The following is a 25221-nucleotide window of genomic DNA, read 5'->3' on the forward strand; positions in this document are numbered from 1 at the left end:
TACAAAGCAGCTTTGCATAATATGACCCAATGGTCTTTTTCAGTTGAAATGTGGAAGAGCCAGCAGTGCACCCCTGTGCGAAAGGTAGCCAATTGCAAGCCGGGCTGTATTAGCAATAGTAGCCAGAAGCAAGGCAAAGCAGGTCTTCCCCTCTATTTGGCACCTGTGAGACTGCTGCTGGAACAGCAGCACTGTCCTGTTTAGGGCTCCCCAGTGTAAGAAAAAGGAGGGCCATCAACATGGTTGAGGGCTGGAGAAAAACACACATGGAAAGACTGGGAGGTATATGTATTTGTTTGACCTGAAGAAGATATGACTAAGGGGAAAGCTTGTGGCTGTCTGCCCCTATATTATGGGAGGCTACAGAGAAGCGAAGCCAGATTCTTCCCAGAAGAGGTGGGATCCATGATCATCTTGGGGTCCCTTCTAACCCAAATTATTCTCTGACTCTATATACAGGATATATATCTAAATAAGAGATACTTTTTTGTTTTTAAATTTCATTTTACCCCCAAAAATCACAAACGCAAGTTGGAAACTGTTGTGATGACAAAGGAAGAGATTAACTCTGAAGTATGCTCGATTAGGATCTAGTATCTTTATACTCAGCAGGAAAAAAAAGTGAGTGAGAACTTAAATACACTCTCCAGATTTTTGACGTAAGACTGCTTTGAAGACAAAACACAAGTTCCAGAACTAAACAAAACCAAATTAAACAACTAGTTCTTTCTGATCATTAATCAATCTACCACTGCAACTTCCACTTAAAAGGACAAAGGGGTTTTCTGTTTTCATAAGAATAATACCAGGTATACTAGTATTTCTCCTGCAATCATAGCAAAGAAACAAGCTATTATACATTTCTGTAAAATACCTCATCCCTGAAATAGCATCTATTCAAAAGGGAAAGGTCAAAAGGAAATATGTTCAAAGGCTCCCTGCATGTTAACCTGTACACTAGAAGTACATGATAATTAGTTAGAAATAAGGGCTAGTGATCCAGTGGTCATCTGTTTTTGACACTTCAGCATTACTGTCTACTCAACTGCATCTCAAAATGAAAAAGGATTTTCTGCAACATGCAGGCATAGCAATCATTACAAAAATCAAAGAACCCCATTTTATGGTTCACTCATGTATAATCCTGTCAAATAGCTTTCTAACACTGATCTCAATACAAAACCAGGGGAAACCACGAATGCAGCTATGTAAATCAACTTTTTTAGTACAGAAGTTATTTCCTCACTTTTAATCCTATCCTATTAATTGAGTTTCTTAATATTATTTTCCAAACATGACAAAAACCCACAAGATACTAGTTTCCAAGTAATAAGACAAGCTTATTTCATTCTAAAGTACATACCTGAATTGCTGAGTTCATGAAACATGTATTCCCCAAGTTACTCAGGCCACACAGGCCTGGCTGCTCATTGTGTCTTCCTGGCTCTGAATAATCATAGTTCTTATAAGCAGTATATGATGGGAGACAATAATTTGAATTTTTCACACTGTAAAAAAAAGAAACATCTTTCACAATGTAAACACATACTCTATAGTGCTCCAATATATACAAGTACCTTACAAACTTAAATCATTAAAAATGTTAAAGTAACTGCTATGAACAATGATTTAAAGAAGCATTTAACTTTGGCAATAACATTTCAATTTAAAAGTCACCTGTGCAAAAACCCAAAATCTACTGTACTGCAGTAACTGCAATCAGTATATCCCTACCCCTTTTTGATAGGAGCACCTTCACAGCTTACTCTATTCTTCATTGCTCCATCAAATTTAATGCACTCAGACTTTAGACACCACCAGCAGCAATCAATCATTTATGTCCCTTTTGCATCCTGCTACTGCAAGAGTGAGGTCGGTGGGAATGGGAATGCAGAGTTACAGGTGAAAGCTGAGATTTCCAAGGCCACTGTGGCATAGCTGCCTCACTGCATCAGACAATCTATTTATAGCTTCCTTGCTAGGACAGCACAATCCAGCATGCAAACGCAGGAAAGCCTTGAGAGGTAAAAGAATGCGCAAAATGTCTTCTAACAACTTCATTATAAATCTCTATAATGCGTCTGTTTGGAGAAACTAAAGAAGAATGAAATGGGTAAAATGGTAAGATTTATAGCAGTTTGTTTCCAGATGAAATCATGCAAATGCTAAATATAGAATAACCCTCAAAAACAGTAAAGTAAGCATATCTGAGAACACTAGAAAGGCAAATGAATCTTGTAAGAAGATGCTCTGTAATATTACAGATGCAACAAAAAACATCCAAATAGACAACTAGAGGTTAAATTCAAACTATTTCAGGCACTGATCATTATGAAATCTGTGTGATAGTTACTTCTGGCTAAAGTTCAAGAGTATTTCTGCAGTCACTAAGCATTAGTCACATTAGAAGCCCCTTTAACAAAAATTTGGAAGTCAATTTCTGAGAATGACAAGGAAAAATACGCAAAGAATCAAACCTGATAAATAATCAAGATCTATAATTGCAAAAATCTGAGGATGCAAATGCCCGCTGGTACACTCCAGCCATTATTCCTGAACAGCATCACACTCTTTACATCCAACTGAACTCCAGCTGTCTCCTCAGTGCACAATTACTCACTTTTCATGAATAACAGTTGTTTTGTCTTAATCAGAAGAGATACTGAAAAATTCAAACAGAAGGGGAAGAAAATTTCTCCCTCTTTCAATGGCCTCAGAAATCTCTGTATTTTATAGCGCCACTATCCACAAAACTGCTGTTCTCAAACTTTTCTATCTGATAATTTCTTTGACTCTCCTATCAATCCTTCCTTTCTCCATACACATGCGTTTTCTCTGCTTTCTGGCTTGCCCCCAAACAACCTAAGTGGCATTGTTTTTACTAGTCATTCTCCATGAAAAATCATTTTAAAGTCAGTTTTGCCTGTTCAGCATAATCGCAACTTAGATGCTTCACCTTAGTTTACACAAGATACTTTTTGAAATTGAGGGCCCACAGCCCTTCAAGCTTGCTTCTGTGGTCAACCCTTCCCTAACATTAATCTCTGGTTCACCCATGCACAAGTCATCTTCAGAGAAAATTACCTTCCATCTCCTTTGGCACCTGCAGTCCAGCTACTGCAATCAAACCCCATCCCCTTCAGCTGGCAAGTAAGAAAAAGCACAAGACTGCCACTGGTGCCAGTGCAACCTCCACAATACAGCCAACCCCTGACCCATTCCAACAGTGCATAGCAGCAATAGAAATGCATGCTTAGAAGGTGCACAATAAGCTTCTACTTCCAGCTCTGCTTGCTTCCTACTACTTTCTGTATCTGACTCAATTATAATTTTCACGCAGTTAAGAGAAATCTCTTTTGGGCATTTAGGAGATGTGGGGGTAATAAAACGACTGAATGTACTTTCCCTGGGGATATTTACTCCTCTTCTTTTTCCTGTTCTGCAGCTTTCCCCCTTCACAAACTGCCACCTTAAGAGGGAAAACAGAAAGCTAGGAAATGCAATCAGTGTCTTTTGGCTATAGTTCGATCATGTGAAAGATTTCCTCGAATTAGTTGAGTAACATCATGATAATTTAATTCAAGATAATTGTAATAGAAATAGATCCCCAATTTTGTTTTGCTCTAAGCTACAAATTATCAGAATTTACTTCTCAAAAGGGAAAGCATTTCTGAGCTCTTTTGTCTTGTATACTGGTCCACAGAAATACGTGTGAGTGGTTTAAAGAAAGTAGTTACTACACTTATCCCGTGACTCAGGTTTATTCATGTATTTTTCTTTCAGGGTTCTGTGATACTTTATCAAAACATATCCTGCAAAATACAGTGGCTCCTATGTGCAGGAGACTAAATGTCTCTGTACAGCTTTATCAGTGCACAAACTTCATTTTTTCTGGAAGAATTATTTTCATTTAAATTACGTTGTGCCTCTGCTTTTCATGCTTTTGAGACTGAACAAAAACCAAAGTACTACTGCTGGTCAGTAGCAAGTGGCTAACAATAAAAAGCAAGTAAAGTCTTCATGAACTTAATTCAAACAGAAATGCCATAGAAAAAATAATTTGTGATAACGTGTCCCCAACCTCCATCTGCTTTTCCTGCAACACCTCCAGAAAGTTGCTACAGGTTAAGGAAGGAACTACGGAAAAGCAGAGGGGTAGTATCAGAATGGGGTGTTTAAGTAAGGGCAACAACAGAAAGAAAACACTAATGGCTCATAGAAGAAATTGATGCTCAAGAAATATGGCAAACCTTGAAAAAAATAAACTGTCTTCAGAACACTTGAGAGTTCCTGAAGTAGTATTTCCTAATGACATTTTATTATCCATAGATCTATAAATTTTGAGTTGCATTTGCCATATTTGAAATTACTTGTATGCATTGCCTGTACCCTGCCTTTAAACCTCAAGGCAGCTCTCAGATGTTGATGAACCCAGAGCACTCACTGTGTAGTTAGGAGTTCTGGGAAATGTGGATTTGGAACAGAGAAGTTTGGAAAAGCATCAGTAGCTTTCGAAAGGACACGATTTGACAGGGGAATTCCATATACCAACAACAGGTGATGCAAAAGGAATTTGAACTGCAAGAATGAATCCAGAGAATTAAAAGTTTGGAACACTTACTGAGCTCTGTAATATTTCAATGACTTTAATGCACGGCCAATGTGTTTTTGTGACCAGACGTTTTAACAAACCCATAAATGGGTTACATCAATTTTTAGAGATGCCTGAAGCAGCAGGAGAGACCCATGTCATTATACAGACTACTGTCTTTGTTATGGCTCGTGATAATTGTCTAAAGAGCAAAAGATAATATAATCTGTTTAAATAAAGTTAAGAACCACCTTCCTTGTAAAATTTGCCTACGTGTCTGGTGCAACACAAAGAAACTGTTTCTACAGGTGATGTAATTAACATTTATACTTCTTGAAATAAGCATATTGAAAAATACCATGCATGTGAACAGAGCTGCCAGCTGTCCTTCTGAAAAGCTGACACCACTGAATGATGAAGCAAGTCATTTTAGGAGCCTGAAACAATGGTTACAAATGAAGAACACAAAGCAACTTTTCACTTACTTCCTAAGCAAAACCTCTGTTCAACTGCTTTTAATCCCCTCCCCACATAATTTAAAAAATACCACATGGTATGAAATGTACTCCTTTATAACAGCAATAACCAGAAATTCGAGTAAGACCTAAATGATGCATGCCTCTCCCTGCTCCTCTGAATCCACTAACACATATTATGCTAACCCTCCTATGTTATTCTTTCAACAAGATCACCTGTAAAGGCAAAAGAGTATCAAAGACCAATTACTTTGAACCCTTAATTCCAAATGGAAATTCACATTTACAGAAATGAAGGCTTTGGATCTGATAAAATTTGCACAAGCTGTTTCTATTATCTAACGTATAATTAGCTCAACACACAATTAAGTATTTACCAATCTGAGCTTTACTATTACTCAGAATACTTTCTGAATTATACAAGGACTAAATAAATGTGCACCATATAAAGAAACATGATACTTCAAAGAGTTTTAACAAAATTTGTACTCTATAGCCAAGCTCTAATAATTGCAAAACCAGGCTTGCAAAAACTAACATGTATGACTACTACTACACAACTTGGTGTTTGCCTCTTTCTGCCTTACAGATCAATTTTGTCAGGTAAAATTATCTTCAAAAAAAAAGTTGGTATTTCTTCTAGAGTCACAGCATCTCATGTCCATATGGAGGTTCCAATGGATCTTGGAAAGCAACAAATGTGCAATTTCGCTATTATACTGAAGATGGTGTGGAATGTGAGAGAAAGTAAGGCAGAAACACGAAAATAAATTCCAAGCAAAGCTGTCATTAAGTAGTTAATTAAGAAAGTAATGAAAAGAAGCCTGATCTTAACCCAGGGTGATATAATACAATTAAATACAGAGATAAATCTTTCCACTTAGCTTTTGAAGCCAAAAATTCTTAATGCATCAGTACGTACTTTAAGTACATGGTATATTAATGGATATGACTTTTCCATCACTGAAGTACTTCATCCTGAACTTGTATTCTGACAGAAGCACTGCTCAAGATTCTTCCTTATTATATATTGGAGTGAATTATGAATTAGTGATTTTAATAATTATTTTAAACTCATCATAATTGTATAATTACACTGTAAGGAAAACCGTGTACTTCACCGAATATCTGCCTTACATAACACCCAGATATACAGTGGTTTCAGTTACAAGAGGAAAAAGGATGGTATTTCATAACACTACAGATAACATGTGCCTAGTCTTTCATTTACAAATCCTTACGTTACAATTAAGGCACTTTAAAGGACCAATTTCTTATCACATCTGAATTTTGTATCACTTCCTTTTTAACATGCATTTCTGCTGAAAACCCTCAAATTAAAAAAGCAAACAAAACCAACCTCAGACCAAACAAACAAAACCAAACCTTACATTATAAAAGCTCCTATTTGGCTCCAAAATAAATAAAGAAGTATAAATGAGCTAAAGCAAGTGAAGAAGCTGTCTTTAAAAGCTGCAAGAGCTGGCAACAGGTTTCCCAAGTGTTTCCTAAAAATAATGACAGCAGCACTAAAGAGAAGCTAACACTAAGGAAAGAAAAAAAAAAGAAGAAAAAAAAGAAGAAAAAAAAAAGAAGAAAAAGAAGAAGAAAAAAGCCTTGCTGGCTTAATTTACAACAGTGGTTCCATAGGAAAAAATAACTGTTAAGCCATGTTTCTGGCACTACAACTCTCTTTTGCATAAGCAATGGGGGAAGGAGACATTAGTTTTCAGCTGGAGGCTAAGCTCCAGTCAAATAATTATTCATATCATAGATACAATCATAGATACAATATACATTTTATTTACTACACATTGACAGAGTACAATAGACTGCAGTTAAATACATGGATTTCAACTGTTCAACAGTGAGAGCTGGGGCTACTCACAATCAGTAGAAGCACAAGTGACACTTCACCCCTTAGGAAAAATAATTTCTGATAAATGCAGCATTTAACTGGAAGATATTGCATAAGATACTTAATATTTATGTCACCTTTTTAATGTTTAACATCTTCATGTTTGATCACAAAATGCATGTTTGGAAAAATATTTTAAATTTCAATGAATTGTAAGAATATGCCTCTTTGATTTCCCTCAGCTTGCATTAAAGATGACGGCTCTCTAATTTCAAGCATTTGAAAGATGCTCCATTATCTGTTAAAGTGAAATAATTTCATGTTTTTCTATATTCACAAACTTTTTTACAGTAGTGTACAATAAAAAAATTACACACAAAGTTGGCCACTAGAATATGAAAACTCTTCTCTATTAAACTTCTGACTTGGAATATAAGGGAGAAAACCCTTAAAAGTGAGAAGTCAGTTCAACTAAACCTCTGATTATTGTAACATTCAAGCACACCTATCAGCCTGATCCTTTTCAAAACTGCTGGCATTAAGACAGAAGTTGAGTTGCTGGTAATTAATCAATGGCTATAATCACTAAACCATTAGAGCTAAAATATTTCAGTTTTAGCAGCCTCAAATCAATGTGTGATATCACATATGCTGCTATAATATCTTAGCATCATCTGACCACCAGAAACGTAAGCAGTCCATCTAAATTCAGGCAGGTTAATAACACTGTATTTTTAGCATGATAAACTCTAAATGAAATCTTATGTATTTTCTTACAATGCTCAATATTCTTTTTAGAGTCTACACTACCGAGCACTAAGAGCTATCAAGTATCTTTAACTGTGTTTCATTTCCTGGTATCATGCTTTAACAATACCTACACTATGAGATAGTGACCAGTAACCATTCACCATCCAAATATTGCAAAACAAATAGAAATCCTTAAGCTAGGAGTTACAAAGCATCAAAATTTGTTTATGTCACACTGGGGCAATTAAATTAAATAATGTTTTAAGGTATATTGCTTACTTTCTGTTGTTCATGTTGTTATAATTATTTGATAGAGATGGAGAGATCTTTGGTAAAGTTGAAAAATTGGATGCACCTGGGGACCTTTAAAAATATGAAAATGATAAATTAGATAAAAAGGCTGAGATATTAAAAACTATGAAAGAAAGCCAACAAATGAACAATGCACATAAACAAGCATGGAAAAGAAGTATTTTTTTAAGAAGTGGGCACAGAACTAAAAACACCCAGGACATGCAGCCCTCAGAATCTGTCTTTTAAACCTTGAAATGCTTCACAATACTTTGAAATTTTATATCATGTTGAAGAAATAGAGCTATTAAGAAGCAAACAAATAAACAACAACAACAACAAAAAAGAAAAAAATCACAGGCCACTGCTCTAAAAAAAAATGTTTTCAGTTTATGGAAATTTTAATAATCTTTCATTTAAACCTAAATGGATGTTGAGATGAGATACAAAAACTATTAAGATACATAATTCAAGGTTACTTGCTACTAGCAGCATGAAGCCATTTAAATAAAGTTGTCTTACTAATACTGATAGTTAAAAGCCCCTCCAGGATATTATGAACAATACTAAGTAACCTTTAAAAAATTATTACTTTTTGCCTAAAGTAACATCATTATCGCTCACCCCCACTGTTTCAGACTATTTTTAAATATAAGAATACTGATTATTTTAATCACATAGGCCCTCTGAAAGTCAATACACAACTATCTTGATGTGCCTTTTTCTTTTTCTGATCAAATCTTACAGATAAGCATGGAAACAGCTCTTAATACTGAAAGGAATTTATGTACCTTCATGTTTTTGTAGGCCCTACACAACTCCAAGTTATTTACATAAAGCTCCTGCTGTCAATGGCAAGCTTTGAAACAAGTATCACCATATTAAGAGAAGAATTCTGCATGCTCAGGATTTTTTTAAGCACCTTCCAAGAGCTAAACTCTTCAAGGAGATCAACATTTTTACACAGGGAATTTTCCCAAGTATATTTTCACATTTATTTTCAATGCTCTATTAATAAACCTTTTCCAAAAGAAAAGATGTCATGTGAAGAAAATATATTCCAACCAACATCCATAAAGATTTCCTGTAGTTTTCCTTTATCAATCTGAATTCTCTTCTTTGAACACTACTTTCAAAGAAGTAAAATACACAAATTTTGTCCACAAGAGAGGTATAAAATTGAAGCCAGTTTTAAGTCTACTTCAATCTGAGACAAAAGTTATGCACATTCATACATGTAATTATTTTAGAAGGTATTTGAACTGAGTCATTTTGAACTGAGACTGAACTTTGCAAAACAAATTTGAAGCTTTTATATTTAAACCTAATTCAAATGCAATACAGTTTCAAATTTAAGAACTCAATGTATAACTGTTGTCTAACAAATGGAAAGAAATCAGAGTAAGATACATAAAGGTCTGGTTTTGATGAAAACCTAACAATAACTTCATTTGTTTCTTAGAGAAGGTATCCTCCTACTCTGAGGTGTGCAGCCTTTCTGCTTGCTTAAGGCTGTTTATATCATTAAATCCTGTGCATAGGGAAGAACAGAATTCATCCACAGCTCTTACAGTTTTCAATACATTTCAATACCTGTGGGAAAACTTAGTAACACTGTCAGAACCCCCCCCCCCCCCCCCCCCCCCCCCATCACTTAAAACAAACAAAGACCAAAACAAGGATAATAAACCCTGAAAAGACAGTAATACAGGAAGCTCATGAAGTTCAGTTAAAGGAAATGCAAAGGCCTGCACCCAGGGAAGAACCCCAGGCACCACTATGCACTTGGGTATAGAGGTCAGTGACCAGATGGAAAGCAACTTGACAGAGAAGCACCGGGCTGCACTGAGCAGAGTATTGCCAGCAGGTCAAGGGGAGCGATCATTCCCCTCCACTCTGCACTGGTGAGACACCCCTGGAATGCTGTGCTTAGTGCTGGGCTCCCCAGTACCAGAGAGACAGGGACATACTGGAGTAAGTCCAGTGAGAGGCCAGGAACGTGGCCTCAAATCTGACAGCGTCTGACCTATGGAGAGGCTCAGAGAGCTGAGGCTGTTCTGCCTGGAGAAGAGAAGGCTCCAGAGTGAACTCAGCAACCTCTATAAATACCCAGTGGGAGGGAACAATGAAAATGGAGCAAGCTCCTTCTCAGTGGTACCTGCTGTAAGGAGAAGAGCCAATGGGCACAGACTGAAGCACAGGCAATTCTAGTTAACTACAAAAAAATTTATTTTACAGTGGGGGTTATCAAACAGTGGAATAGGTTTTCCAGGGAGGCTGTGGAGCCTCCATCCTTGGAGATGGGCATTACCTAACTGGACAAAGACCCAAGGAACGTGCCCTAGCTGACCCTTCTTTGAGCAAGGGTCTGGACTAGACAATCTCCAGAGGTGCCTTCCAACCTCAACTACTCTGTGATTCTGTGAAACGCTAAGCTTTCTGAAATTATCCTGCCCTTTTCAAGCATTATATACCTTTCATCCTTTCCAACGTTCCATATTTTAATTTTCTAAATATGGCATTTTATTCCCTGGCCTCGGAATTTACGTTTACAATTTCTATTTTTCTAAAACAAGCACTACAAAAAAGTAGCCTCAGCAGAATGTAGTGCGAGACAAGGGTGTGACCAGTGACAGGACTGTAGGAAGGTATCTGTATGTACACTATTTGTGATGACAAACGAATGCATCACACACAGAAGACTCAAAAGCAAGTGTTTAATATTTCTACCCTTTTAAGTATTTATTAGATTTTTTCATAGTTTTAAACAGATGTAAAAACCACCATTACTGTGTGTTGATAGTTTCTATTTGAATCCACTGAACTTTGCAAACCCTCCACTACTATAATGCATTTTAATACCAAACTTCAGTCAAACTTTCTGACAGCTGCCAAAACTCACAAGCATACCCCAGCTTCACACTAAAACTATACATCCTCATTTTCTGCTTTACTTACAGACTCCTCTGACACCAGTATTTCCAATTACCGTTTTACTTGTCCCTAGATCAGAAGTCTTCCAGGAGACATTCTTTAATTTATATACTGCTTCTGATTGCCTACCATTCTAACTGGAAATTTGGCAGAATAAAAGCAGGTATCACATCACAAAGAATATCTTCCTACCAAAACCTCCAAAAAAATCCATGACATTCAACTATCTAAATTCCTTTAACCTTCAAACTCTACATCTAAAATTTGAATCCAAGTTTACATTTCTGCCAGGTGCTTTTTAAGGTCTGAGATTAAACTACAGGTATTTTGCATCCCATTCTTTCTGCTGTTCTACACTCCCAATTTTTTGTTTCATAACATCTTGCTAAGCAAGATTATACTGTTCATACTGAGCTAAAATTGAACTCGGACTTCATTAAGCAACTTAATAGAAGCTAGTGTTTCTAATAAAAGTGATTGAGATAAACCACCAAGGATAAAGAATCTCTGTCCTTCAAATGATAAGCAGTAATACTACAAAAATGCTTGAAAACCATTATGAACCTTAATTACATGAATGCAAAATATAAAAAGGAATACAGAACTTAAAAGAACCTTTAGTGAAAAATATGCTCAAGAACCAGCCAACAAAGGGAAAAGAACCACAGTTAACTATTTGGGCTGAGATCATGTCAGTTTTCTAGTAACAAGTCCCAACTATTATTGAAAACCAATAGAACATGATACAGGTCCTGGAAACAACATTAAAAAAGCTTTGGAGAAACCACACTCAAGTCTTTCTACCCACTTGCCATACCAAGGTATTACTGATAATGGCAGCAGGCAGAACAGAAAAGAAAAAAACCACATTGTACTGTGTTAACTGATGACAGCCCAACAAAGAACAAAAGCAACATGCTGGTAATGTACACTGCAATTTAAATAATATTTATATGTAAATATTGTGCTCTGAAGATAAAAGGACAAGCTACCCATGAGAACATTCACACAGCAGAAAAATCCTAAATATATACACCTGCATTAATTTTAAAGAAATATAAATAAGTTTTACAGTTTTCTACTATGAACTTTTATTCTATTTTTGAGCAGAATAACGTATATCACTGGCTGAAATCAAGAGAATTAAGCAATGTATATGCAGGAGCTCATCATGTCATATTTTACAGTATGCATCACTTACAACAAATAAACTACTCATTATGTTTTCAGCTAAAACATCTGAAGGTCAACTTTAAAAATGCCACTTTTAAAAACAGTTATGAAAATAGTTAAGCTATAGTGAGTAACTTTATGACTTAAATTCTCAACTTACTTGGGAGTTGAAGGACCTCTTGGCCATGATCCATCCTCATTCTTCTGTTCTATCACCAGTACCTACCACAAAAAGTATAATAAGAAAACTGAAATATCAGGAGATTACTTTCTGTTCCAGTCTTTTCAATGGATTTCTTGACATGTGACTGAGACAGAAAAGACTGATGCTTAAGTTACTATTCCCCGAGGTTCGAGAATATTCAATTACACTTCCTCTTCCTCTATTCACTTTTGTCTCCCCACATCTGAATTTGTGCAACTTTGAGCAAGCCACTTAATACCTCTATGCCTCTGGAATCTATGGATATAATGACCTCCAAGAGGTCAGAAGATAACCTGCAATGTCTAAGCAGCATCTATGAATATATAGAAATCCCATGTTTATACAACAGCTCTGTTAAGGAAGGGATATTCCTGAAGGAATTCTGCATCACACACAATATAGGTCAGCAGGAAAAAAAAAACCCCACAATCAAATGAAACTGCTTTCTGCCTTGATAGCCTTAAAGTCATACCTGTCTGGTTACTCCTGTATTTTCTGAAGAAATATTCATCTAATATTAATTTTCCAATAGGACAATTGGCTAATGAAATGAACTTTGGTCAAGTTGTTACTGGCACAAAAGGGAGTACGGAACATGCAGTCCTAAACACAGGCATCAACTGCCATTTGAAACCCCTTTGGGTATTTGAGATATCTGCCCTATGCTGGCAGCTATGACACAGGACCTACAAAGAGCTCATGCCTTTCTGGATTGACAGCTAGCATAGCCAGATCATTTGAAATAGCAATTAAACTCAGTATTTAAACAGAATCTAACTCAAAATTTCCAATCCAACTAATTCTGCATAACTATACACTGATGTTTCAAGATGCTAACTAACTGTCATACTGTACTTGTAATGAGTCTATACAGTGACACACATTCACAGAGGTGCTTATGCCCAAAACCTTATACAGAAGTCAGGCTGCCACTTGAAGATGTAAGCACATTCTCATTCTGAATACACTAAGACATGACACTGAAAATTAGCTTTCTCTCTGGAAAAGAGTAGTCTGCTGTCTTTGGTCATGAACGCTGCTGTAAAGGCACACTCTGCCATATTTCCCCCCCACCAGCTCTCAGAAACTCCTAAACAAAGGGAAGATTTAGACTTAAAAGTTCAATGGAACCCCTAAAGGCTCACTTCAGAAACCATTGGGTAAATTTAGAACATTAAATTACTCAACTGCACACATAGTTTAGAATTACACAGTAGAAAAACAACTACTAGGTTAGATGGACTTTAATAGTCAGAATAACTATTACTAGATTAGGAGGCTCAGCAAGTAAAATAACAAACTTGTGTGTCAGTAAGTGCAACTGACACACAGCCTATCACGTGTAGCATTTTCAGAACCCATGGTTAAACCTGGTTTTGAGCAATATTTGTTTTTCTGAAAGTACAGCTGTCACCTAGAGATCTTTTTATAGCTATATTAGACCATGCTTGCTTCAAGGTTAATGTTTCACTAGGATAGAGGCAATTTGCAAGTTACATCTTTAACACAAATGGGAGATAGGGGCTTTTTTAGCAGGATCTCTGCATTGTTAAAATCAACTGAGTGCATGCAGCACGAAGTTAAAGGGCACAATAGCTCAAGCTGTTATTTTGGTTCACTGATTATTTACCTTTAATGCCATAGAAGAAAACAGAAGCACAGCATAAATACAGCTGTAAGCAGGTTAGAGTCAAGTATTTCAACACAAAATGAAATACTTTTAATACAATCTTGCCTACAATTACTACCAATGAATTTCATGCATTCGTGTTTGTAGCATGACAGCATGAACTAAAGCTGTTGAAAAAACACCCAATTCTATTTGAAGACTAAAGAACCGAAGTAAGAATCTGAAAAGTTATTCCAATGATGCAATTGTTCAGGCAGTTCATGCTTATATTTCTGTAGCATTAACATCCACTATTTGTTCTTTACATTAATCAGAAAAGGTAGAAAAAGTATCTTGTAAGAAAATCTCCCAGAAAGGGATTTAAAAGTGATGATATAGCCTCAGGCTAAAGCAGGTTTTCAGGCTTTTTTGTCTCCATAGTTCTACCTGAAAACTTTTCACTTTTTCTTAAATTCTAAAATCTGGACAGTGAAATCTGAGTACAAGGCATTATTCTTCCAGAGTACCTAAAAAGTCCTTCAAATTTTGGGTTTAATTTTAGGAGCATATTCCAAGTCAGAAGCATTACATTCATTTATTTTTAATTCACCAGGAGAGTTAAACTCATCTTTAATCACAAAAATACACTCAGACTACTTCTATTTTGGTGAATCTGTTTATAAAATCCTCTACCCCTAACCAATCTAATAGGAGGCAATTTTCATTTAAAAAGAAGGAAAATTCATTGGGACGGTTACATTTTCATGATAAAGAAAACCCAAACCTACATATAAAAAGTATTGCACTGTACCTGTCCCTGGTATAAGCCAGCATCCTGTATGGTACTGTCTGGTTTATTCAAAGGTTCAAAAGTGTTACTCATGTATTTGTTCCACAATCTGGTCTCTTTTTCACTTGGAATATTGAAGATTTTTCTTATCTCTTTTTCGATTGTATCTGTTTTGAAAGGGAAAGAACACAAGTTTAGCATTTCACTATGCAAACAGAGTAAAGAAGAATAAAAATAAAGCATTAGAATCACCTACTCTTTTCTTACATTTAAAATAAAATATTAATGAAAATGTAGAAACAGCCATGCAACTACACCATGCTGTAGTTCAAGCAAGAAGTTGCTAGCTCCCTTGCCTTTAAAACATAAACAGTCACAGGATTATTTTATTCCCTCCTGAATCTCATAGCAAAGCAGACCAAATGACGACAAGTTGATAAGAACAGGTACAGAAGGTACCTACGTACCCACCTACTAATTTCTCAGAGTGTGGTAACACAGGAGTGTGGATGGGTAGGAAATGGTTAGAAGTGAGAATGGCAGCAAAACCAGGTGCAGGGAGTGAAATTCATTCGGTTCGTCTCTCTAAATCAAACTGTTCTTGGTTTTCACTCTTCTGCTACACATATCCCAGTGCAATTGGCACTAACCAAAATCTATATGCACAAAGTTAAATGTACATGCTCACAGAAATGAATGACTACTTTGTAAAACTGGAGTGCATAAATTTACATTAAAAGGACGATGTAAGATTTTATGCTCCTGAAAGTTTTAACATAAAAAAAGTCTACCAGCTTGTACACTACTTGACAGAAAAAAGTGTTACATAATTTTAAGGTAGCATAACTATTGTCTACAACTGACATGTAAGAAGTTCATAATCAGCTCCATTCTCCTTGCAAAAATACAGTTTTTTAAAGAGTTCTTTAATTTGATCTAATATGTACAGTGCTACACCATAGCAATCTTAGGTTTTGGGTTTTTTCTTTAACTGATATATCCACAAAGGCCCATGGCAGCCAAGTCTCATAGCAGTTAACACAAAAAATAGAAGTCAAGAAATGTACTGTTTATTCCTGATGATCACTGAAGACACAATTCAAAAAATGAGCACTGGAAGCTCTTTGAGAGATACTCCCCTGAAATCTCAGGATAAAACACCAGTGTGTCATCTCCTCCAACATTCCCTTTGCTCCCTTTTACTTAAGACCATTATTTTCTCTTCTGCTATGTTAAATATGAAAAGTCAAAATGAGACCTGAAGCTTGAAAAGTACTTCATAAAAATCCAGCCATTGGCTTGTGAAATGCATTACAACTGGCCAATATAAAATTTGTAGATACTGTAGGCAATTATATGCAATTTCTTTCTATCCTACTTAACACACATTTTAGTATGAAGCCAAGAGTTAGACTGGATCGTCTGCTTCTCGAAGAGAGATGATATGTAGGCAAGGCAGGTGCCATCGACAGTGCAACAGGCTGTTACTTGATTTATTGACTTAAAAAAAAACTAAAAAAATCATGTACTGTCTGAATCAATTCTGAGCCAATGATTTCAAGTAACTGTATCTGAATGTAAGAATGAAGTTAGTCAGCAACAGTCTTCTAAAAAGAAACTAAAAACCAGATTTAGCAATGGCTTTCACTAAACAAATACACAAAATAATTTTCTAATATCATAATAATTATTTGCTTATTGCAGCTCATAGTCTTTGCAAGTACTAAGTTTTAACATATTCCAGCTTCACTAACAGGACTGCTATGAGACAGGAAACATCAGCGCTATCAGATGAGTACACAATATCTCCAGGAGTCTGGGAACAGCATGTTGCACTTGACTATTATGCTAATTTTGAGACTGTGAAACCAAGGTTCTTTTACATACCTCCACGAATGTAAGCAATGCACACTTTATAATTCTCCCCCCCCAAGAATCACTGAAAAGCTGGTGTTCCTGCTTATGATCTAAAGTGAACGTATCTGTTCCAGTATAAATGAAAACTCTACATTGAAACAGGCATGGTCTGAGGCATATTGCGTACAGGGTTCTCATCCAGTCGTGCTATTCACACCCCATATATGTTATGAATAGTACTATGATGACATCTAAAAAAGATGGTAAGAACTGCCCTTTAAAAATGCCTCTCACTCCATCAGCTATATAGCCACAATTTCAGATCGCTCAAATTGAGAGTTAAAGGTTATGGATCCCATACAAGATATATCCTATATTGTTAAAAATTAGATGGCTCCTCAAAAAAAAAAAACCAAAAACAATCCCCAACCGCCCCCCCCAACGAACCAACCAAGCAAAAAAAAAAAAAAAACAACAGCTGCATGATTAAAGTACTATTTTCAAGACTCTTGACTATTTTGGAAGACTCTTGACAAGATGCTGGAGAAGTCCAGTGAATGCTAATACAAATACACCCTGGCTTCCCTAAAGATGAGTGCTACCGCACGTACTGGCTAAAGGAAACTGTAGTAACATATTAAACTGTACTATGAAATAGTAATCCCAGCTTCCTGAAGAAGGGAAAGGCTAGTCACAGATTTCAGAACAAATTGTCCCTCAAGGGTGGCAAGTTTTGCATTCTTGTATTGTGCAGCAAATTAAAGGGAAAGATGAATCAAAGCCATTTGTCAAGATAATTTACTAGCAAAAGTCCGTAAGACGCAGAGCTACTGGTTTCATCTCCTACAAAGTTTATCAGCTCAGTTTTGGAACTGTTTTGTGACACTGCAGACACAACCTGATGCTACTCATTCATAACAGAGGCTACAGACAGTCCTTCTGTCATTTTGTGAAACTCTTGAATAGAGACAGAAAATGTCTACATATGTTTTCTGATGACTTTGTTTTATCATACTTTGATATATTTAATACTCCTGAATGGATCACTAACTCATTTTCACTCAGAAGCCCTGATCCTAGAAAGATCAACAACAAAAACTAGACTGAAATGCTGCCTGAACTACATCTAGCTCATTTTCCTTTAAGAATTAAAGCACTTCACTCCTGCCCCAAAAGTTAGCCATCAGTCTCCAAGTTAATAGGCACTGCCTTCAAGGTGAGAGTTCTTTATAGGAGAGTCCCAAGAACGCACTAGATGTGTCTAGTACTACCCCAAGAAAACTGTCTTTATTAAGTCTGTTCTTTGTAATAACTTTTTCCTATCTTGTACTAACTTACTGACATACAGCTTAGCTTAGTTCCCATTTGCGTGGAAAACCAGAAGTATTCCAGGAATAACACACATTTGAAGACCAGTAGGTAAATATCATATCATGCTTACAATATTTAAGATGCTCCATTTTTTTTCTATTTACCTGAATTAAGGAAGGTGTCAGACTGATCTTTCGATGGCACTGAATAATATAATCAGTGATGGTGAACAGAAAAATTAAAACTTATTGAAAAGACCATAGTACCTTATAAGTCCACTCACTTCAGTGGGGCTGATATTGACTGTTTTGTAGTACAAGTCTTCTGCAACCATAATGAAAATGCATCCCTTCCTGGCATATACAAGGAAGGTTGAAAAATAATCAAGATTCTGCAAGATTCCTCTTGCACATTATTTATTGATCTGATGAGCACCTCTGCTATATATCTGATGAATTCCAGAACTACCTTAAATATACTTGGGTAAGGACAGCAGTGGGGAGGACAAATCACAATTTTACTAATGGATAACAGAAAAAACTCAGAGAACAGTTATTTTTTTTACTCTTAAAAGTTATTTTAGTCTTTCTAGCTCTTCTTCTAAGAAGAGATAGGATGGCCCTGCTTAGTACTCTGCATAAGAAGTTTCAGCTTTAGAAAGGGGCTTCCAAGAGCGTATCATTCATATGTCATGAAAGCAAATAAGGCCAGTGTCAGTAAAGGGGTTGCCAGTGATCCTGACTCTTCCTCATTATAATTTATGACAAATTTCTTGTAATTGTAATTCTCTCTCTGCTAAGAAAACAGTAAAAGTCATTCCAAACTGCCCTACTTCTGAGTGGAGAAAGAAAATATCAGAAATTAATAAATTACCTATAATTCCAATGATACAATTAAACTCACTATAGCTGCAAATTAGCTTGTACTTAGTCTTCAGGAAGGGATAATGTTAAATTGTTTTTTTTCTGAGTTTACTTAGAGAATACCGAAGTACAACTTCCCAAGTTCAACCAGATCTCGAGAAGGGCAATTAACATACAACACCAAAGCCTTGTTTCAAGGACAGATTTCATAATTTTAAAGTTTTTATTCTAATACAAGCAGATGATTACTTAAAGATTAAATTTTAAACAAAGTAAATGATTGTGTTTTAAAAGCAAGCAAAATCTGCAAAGACTTAAAAGATATCAATTGTAAGTCACTATGAATAATGTAAAGAGAAGCAAAATCTGAAAGAACACCGCTGTTGTCAAAGAATGTAAACAAAGAGAAATGGCTGGGCATAAAGTGCCAAGGATACAAAGTACAGCTCTAACTGCACAAATAGAGTTGATTGAAAGGCTCTTATCTCACATACACATAAAAAATACACCAAAAATTGAGCTTATATGATCAGTAATATCTTTGCATATATTCTGATTGTTACTTTCAGAGACAAATGTCACTAAAATATGGTTTCAAACAATGACTCAAAGAGCAGCCACAGTAACTACAAATAAAAGTAAATTAAAGGACTCTGTTACTGTAAAACATTGTGCCCGGCCTGCCACTGCACAACCCAAGGAATACTGCCTTTGTAGGTCACCTCTAGCCATTAATTTATAAATTCAATTAATTCTTGTGTTTTGTAATATACCCTCCTCTTATTATACGACTAAAGAGGTTTGGCTAATGAAAATTAACAGAAACACATGAAAAAAAAAACAAACGTACTTCTTACACACCAAAAGCCAAGAAAAACTACTATAGAAGCCAATAAAATAAATAGAAACATCACACTTCCTGAAAATCACAAACTTCTACTGCTAACACAGATGCCTCGATAAAACTGCACAATTAAATATTTTTAATAAAATTGTATTAAAAATCCTAAATATTCCAAACTATTTCACTTTAAATTTTAATCCAAAGTTAGCCCCATCCTCTTTAATGGTTACAATACCCATCTGTCATTTCACCTAGAGACCTATTTATTCAGAACTTGCTACCAAGTACTATTTAAACAAGTAACAATCACATATTTGGAAAAATAGTTTGCATACCTATTGTATCAGCTTTACTAAATCTTCGTGTGACAACATTGTTCATATTTCCATTTTCACAAAGCTTTAATTCAGTTAGATATACTTCTACTTTGCAGTGCTTTACAAACATACCCTGTTCAACGACCTGAAAAACAGATTGGGATCAGGCATCAGTCCAAACGTGTTTTCATATACACACTTCTAAATACTTTTGAAAACTCTTCAATAAATTGAAGTTCTGGGAATGTAAGAAACTTAATAAACGTAAAAAATTAGAACTGAAATTATTTTATAACTTTTTAGAAATACAGCAAACTAAAAAGTAATTTTTTTGCATGATTATGTTGTCTTACCTGTGTATAACACCACCACCATGACTTTCAATGTTTTAAGAACAGTGGGAATCACAAATATGCATGCTTACCCAAAAGATAAGATACTCAAAAGATAAAACCCACCAAAAGTTATTTTTATTTCAAAATATATTTGTTGCATGCCACTTGCTCAAAACAACAACTAGTTTTCATAGTTAAAGAATACATATAAAAACAATACAAGCTAATAAAATCAGGATATCACATTTTTAAATAAAACCTACAAATATTTCACTTACATTCTGATAATACATTAATTTGAAATTTCACCAACTCATTACAGGGTTTTATGTTCTTTTTTGTAACCCATTAAAAAATAGTTAAGTATAAGGGTTTTGGTTTTGTTTTTTTTTAATAAAAGTAAAATGTAGAAGAAAATATTCAGGGTCACCTCTTAAATGTTTTTCCCTTTGATCTTCCAAAGTGTAACTGCAGTACTTAGTCATGTAGACTGTTCCAAAAATAACCATTGCCCTGATATGTGATACATCTGACAAATACGGTAATAAAAAAAAAGCCACCAGCTAATTGCTAGGAGAGATCTGTACAAATATAACTCGTATGCATGTGCCATAGGAAAATGAAATGTATGAGTGAATTATTTCATTGCTGCCAACCATGATATTTAAATAAAAATGCATCTTCATTTGAGCAGCTTAGTAGGGTTTCCACCTGGTACAGTAACAACAAAACAGTTGCTGTCAACAAAACTGCACAGTATGGCTAAGGCATCTCTGAGAATAAAACTGACACTCTAGCGGTAGTATTGCCACATTCTGTTTCATGAAGTTGTGATGTCATTTGACATGGGTCAAGTAAAACAATAAATCAATTTAAAATTTGGATCTAACTTTCAAAAAAAGTTGGTGTAACCAAAGGAATGAAAAAAAAGTGTCATCCCACCTCTGTGAAAAAACACTAACACAGACAGGAGAAAGACTCATGGACAAATGACAAAAAGTATCAGAAAGAAAAATTCTGAACTGGAATACGCAACTCTGAGAACTACTGTTCATATTGGTAGAAAACAATGAAGCCATGCCAGTTTACATGGCCACTTGTTACACTCCAGGTGTTTTTCCAGTTAGTTCTTTCCACATAGAAGGCAACTTTACTGTAATTTCCCTTCTCTCTCCCTATATTTCACCCCCAAAGTGAAAAAATGACAGAAGTTTTACTTCACCATGAGGGAAGAGCATTCAGTTTGCTGAAATGCCTCTTCAGAAAAAACACCAACAAGTTGATGTATCTTTAAAGAAGCAAAGCTATTTTAATAGATTTCAGCCCTTAACAGAACTAGAGAAAGAGACATTCCAGGGATATCTCTTAAACAAAAAAACAAAAAAAAACCCCAACAACAACAAAAAATTCCCTCTTTTATTGTGTTAAAAAGAATGTTAAAAGCTACTTCCATTGCTGCCCAAATGAATCCTGAAGACAGAAAATTTCTTCTATAGCTAAATCTGGCATCTGTTTGAAAACAACGGACTTCAAGTAACAGGCCAGAATGCATGCAGCTAGACCATAATCATGCCACAGAATAAAAAGTTACATTACGCCAGAAGTCATATCAAACTAAATTCTAATCATAATATTACTTCAGCAGTTCTTCAGGAATTAAAAAAAAAAAACAAAACAAAACAAAAAAAAATCCACAAGTGTTCTAATGGTAAATTTGGAAGTTGCAAACATAGCAAAATGTATTTTAAAACTTACACAATTCACTACAGTGAGAACGTAACTGTAGTCCCTAGCCTGAAAATCTTAAGAAATAATCCTAGCAAAAAAAGACTGTATGATCAATAAACTGGTAAAATGGCCACATCACCTTAATAAGAAGGATGGTATGTCCTGGAGCAAAAAAAAATTAACATAAAAATGTTAATTTTTAAGTATATCATACTAATGGAGGGTCACAGCATCCACCATACCATGGACTGCTACCTGTGCTGAGGTAAGCTTTTTACTTAAAGAAAAAATCCCCTTAGCAATCTGTTGAGCACAGAAGACTCTGCTTACCAGAACAAGAACTACCAATTACTCTGCCAGAGTTAACATCATTAGAGCTATGCTCTTCATTAATATAGCCAATACAGTTTTAGGGTCTTATACCTAACCACAAAATCATTTGCACTAATAGACTTTCAAGCTCCTAATGCAAGTTCTTGAAATATTAGAGGATTTACTTCCAGAGGAAAAAAAAAAGTTATATCCTTTTGATCCTTGTTTCTCAATACTAACAAAAACTAGGTATCTATAAGCAACTAAAGCAGGAGTTGTCTATATGATTATCATACACCAGGACTTACAATCTTCTAATAAATTCATGTGCAACACCTGCATATTTACAAGACTTAATCCAAATCATGTTCAGCCCAGTAGGTTATTTAAGAGTACCTTGCGTGCTATTGGCTCTTGACCTTCCATCAGTGTGTACCAGCTAACTAGCCTATTCCAGCCTTCAGTTGGCAGAAGGATGTAGTCCAGCTCATCAATGAGATGCTCCTTGAGAGACTGAGAATCACCATCTAAAAGAGAAAGATATTTTTACTTGCATACTGTAATTCTGTTGCGTTTTTAATGTATCATACATTAAACAGATGTATTTTCTGAGTCAGCTATATTACCAGTATTATGGTATTCAAAGCAAAAGTCTTCTGAAACTAGGCAAACTACTCACTTCCTGCATAGCACACCTGTTATAGGTAGTATTCCTACACTCAGGAATCCAAGTGACAACTCCATATCCTCATGCTAAGTGCCTAACTTGTTATCGCACACCATCCTAGCCTTAGAGAAACCAAACCATTTCTCCACCCACTTCACACATAGTCCCACATCACCATGGATACTTCCATTTCATGCTACAGTTGCACCCTTCACTGAAAATGCAGAAATGGGTAGTTACAGTAGATCAAAGACAAAGTTTGAAGTCATTCATTCCATATCAGGCTAGGAAAATAACATGGTACAATCCTCCTACTTAAAGGATCCTACATGCTCTGGAAACACAGTCATTATAAAATTCTTCATGGGGACAGCAAGATGCAGCATTTGAAAGAAGTACAACTCGGTAACCTGTTAAATAGCAAGCTTTTAATTTTCATTCAACCCTTATTACAGCAGTAAGATAGCAACTACTCTATATGTGTAAAATATAATTCCAGATCTGAGCCACTGTTAGCCTCAGACAATTAGGGCAGTTGCCTTAGCATTTGGAAGTACCCAGCAACAGGCCAGCAAGAACACATTAAAACCAGAAGCAAAACATGGGGAAAAGTTCACAAATACATCTTCAGGCAACTCTAAACGGTTTATGCTGTATTTCTGCACTGATCCGACACTGCTACAGTTTATAGTGAGATCTAATCTGGATTCCATTAGATCTTTCTAAACCCCCAACATTTCTCCTAGCATAGTTTTTTTCAGACCTTTATTCCATCAAAGTACCATGACTCATTCCCTCAAATTCAACACTGTTGAACAATCAGCTATTTTAACTACTTGGTTGTGCTTGCTTTGCTAATCTAAAGTTGACTATGTATCTCTTCTTTTGAAGATGGCATGTCTGCATTCTACTGTATTTAACAACTTTTTTTGCAGATGTTGAGATTAACTGAAAATCTCTACCTGTTACTTTTCACTGCTCCCAATTCATCCCAACATTCTGGAAAGAAGGGAGCAGCATTTAAGTTATACAGACACAACATACTAATTCCATTTCCTGGAATCAGTATTTCTTGGACTTAGTAGTTTTCCTTATCACTCCATTACACTGCAGAATATCTGAGAAAGCATGCCTAGTTCATTCTTTAAATCAGAAGCCGATTTTCAGGCTTAACACTTAAGGAGGACAGCATGAGAGTAACTAGTGCATACTACATGTCAAAAACAGGATTAAAACCAAAGTGTTTTAAGGTTCAATTTATGCTACATAGGAAACCTAGTATAGAGGATTACTGCTCTGCAGCTGAAGGAGACAGCTACTATTTGCTGAGCACATATGACCTTAATTTTAAAACTGCCTTCACACAGGAACAGTAGATGTCAGACAGTAGCTGGATGAACTGTACCACTGCCAATGCAGATCCATCATTTCAGAACAATGAATGAGCCAAAAGTAAAGTTCATAAACCCTGACCTTGTCTTTGTTTTGAAAGGGATATTTAATAAGCAGTGTCAAAATGATAACACACAGGTTTTCGGGAGCTTTTAGCAAAATGTCTAAAACTACCTCAAACTTAACCCTAATGTATTAGGCTTCATATCCACAGTAACATAAAACATAATCTGAGTATGTATACAGATCAAGATATAATAATAGAGATCAACTAACACAGTACTTTGCTCTTTTAGAAATCACCCACCCTTTTTTTTTTTAAGTTGGTAGACACAGAACAAAGAATAAGCTGATGCTGCCACAGTGAGGATACAAGTTTCTTAACACAACTGATCGCAACTGAAGAGGATTACCTGAACATGCTTGCCCCACTGCAAGATTTACTGCAAGAAGTACAAAATATCTAGATCCTCACATTTCAGAAAACAAAACACACCACTCACCTGGAGCAAAAAGACCTTTAATTTCATGGACAGAAGAGAATATGCATATGACAATACATGCCTTCTTTGAAGGCAGTGATACTGTCAGACATGCACACTCACACTGACAACTAGTGCAACATGGTATGATAAGTCCTATGAAAGAGGCAATTATGTTTAACATTTAACTTGTAAAATAATGAGATATTAATTACAGTTGAGAAGTTTTGAATGAAGAAAGTCAGAGTTCATCATAAACTCCATACGCTATAAAAATTTTTATTACTAGGTGCAAACAAATTGTGTGGTACTATTATATTACCTGTAACTGCAAAGAGGGAAACCAATTATCTGCTAGATTTTGTATCTACTGGATTTTGCAGATTAAATATTAATAGCTCCATGGTATTTCAATACTGGATATTAAATATACAAC

At 35.6% G+C, this 25221-nt stretch overlaps 1 protein-coding gene across 10 annotated transcripts in view; it reads right to left on the bottom strand.

Annotated features, from left to right (window-relative positions):
* USP15 (ubiquitin specific peptidase 15) overlaps positions 1-25221 on the bottom strand; it is a 59595-nt gene that overhangs the window by 17257 nt on the left and 17117 nt on the right. For 3 of the 10 annotated variants that reach the window (XR_009962904.1, XM_062609073.1, XM_062609078.1), the window contains exons 3-8: positions 22641-22771; positions 19888-20014; positions 14699-14844; positions 12234-12295; positions 7955-8038; positions 1364-1508 (exon numbers count right to left, since the gene is read on the bottom strand). Coding sequence is in view for 6 of the 10 variants with exons in the window: in XM_062609073.1 (XP_062465057.1) it covers positions 1364-1508; positions 7955-8038; positions 12234-12295; positions 14699-14844; positions 19888-20014; positions 22641-22771 (695 nt within the window). In the remaining 4 variants the exon portion in view is untranslated. Of the gene's footprint in view, positions 1-1363; positions 1509-6955; positions 7024-7062; positions 7224-7954; positions 8039-12233; positions 12296-14698; positions 14845-19887; positions 20015-22640; positions 22772-25221 lie in introns of those variants that run through there. The other 7 variants (XR_009962905.1, XR_009962906.1, XM_062609074.1 and 4 more) reach the window with 7 other exon arrangements.

The sequence above is a fragment of the Pezoporus occidentalis genome, unplaced genomic scaffold (genome assembly GCF_034315485.1).
Source record: "Pezoporus occidentalis ecotype Australia unplaced genomic scaffold, CSIRO_AGI_Poc_V1 ctg134, whole genome shotgun sequence".
NCBI lineage: Eukaryota > Metazoa > Chordata > Aves > Psittaciformes > Psittacidae > Pezoporus > Pezoporus occidentalis.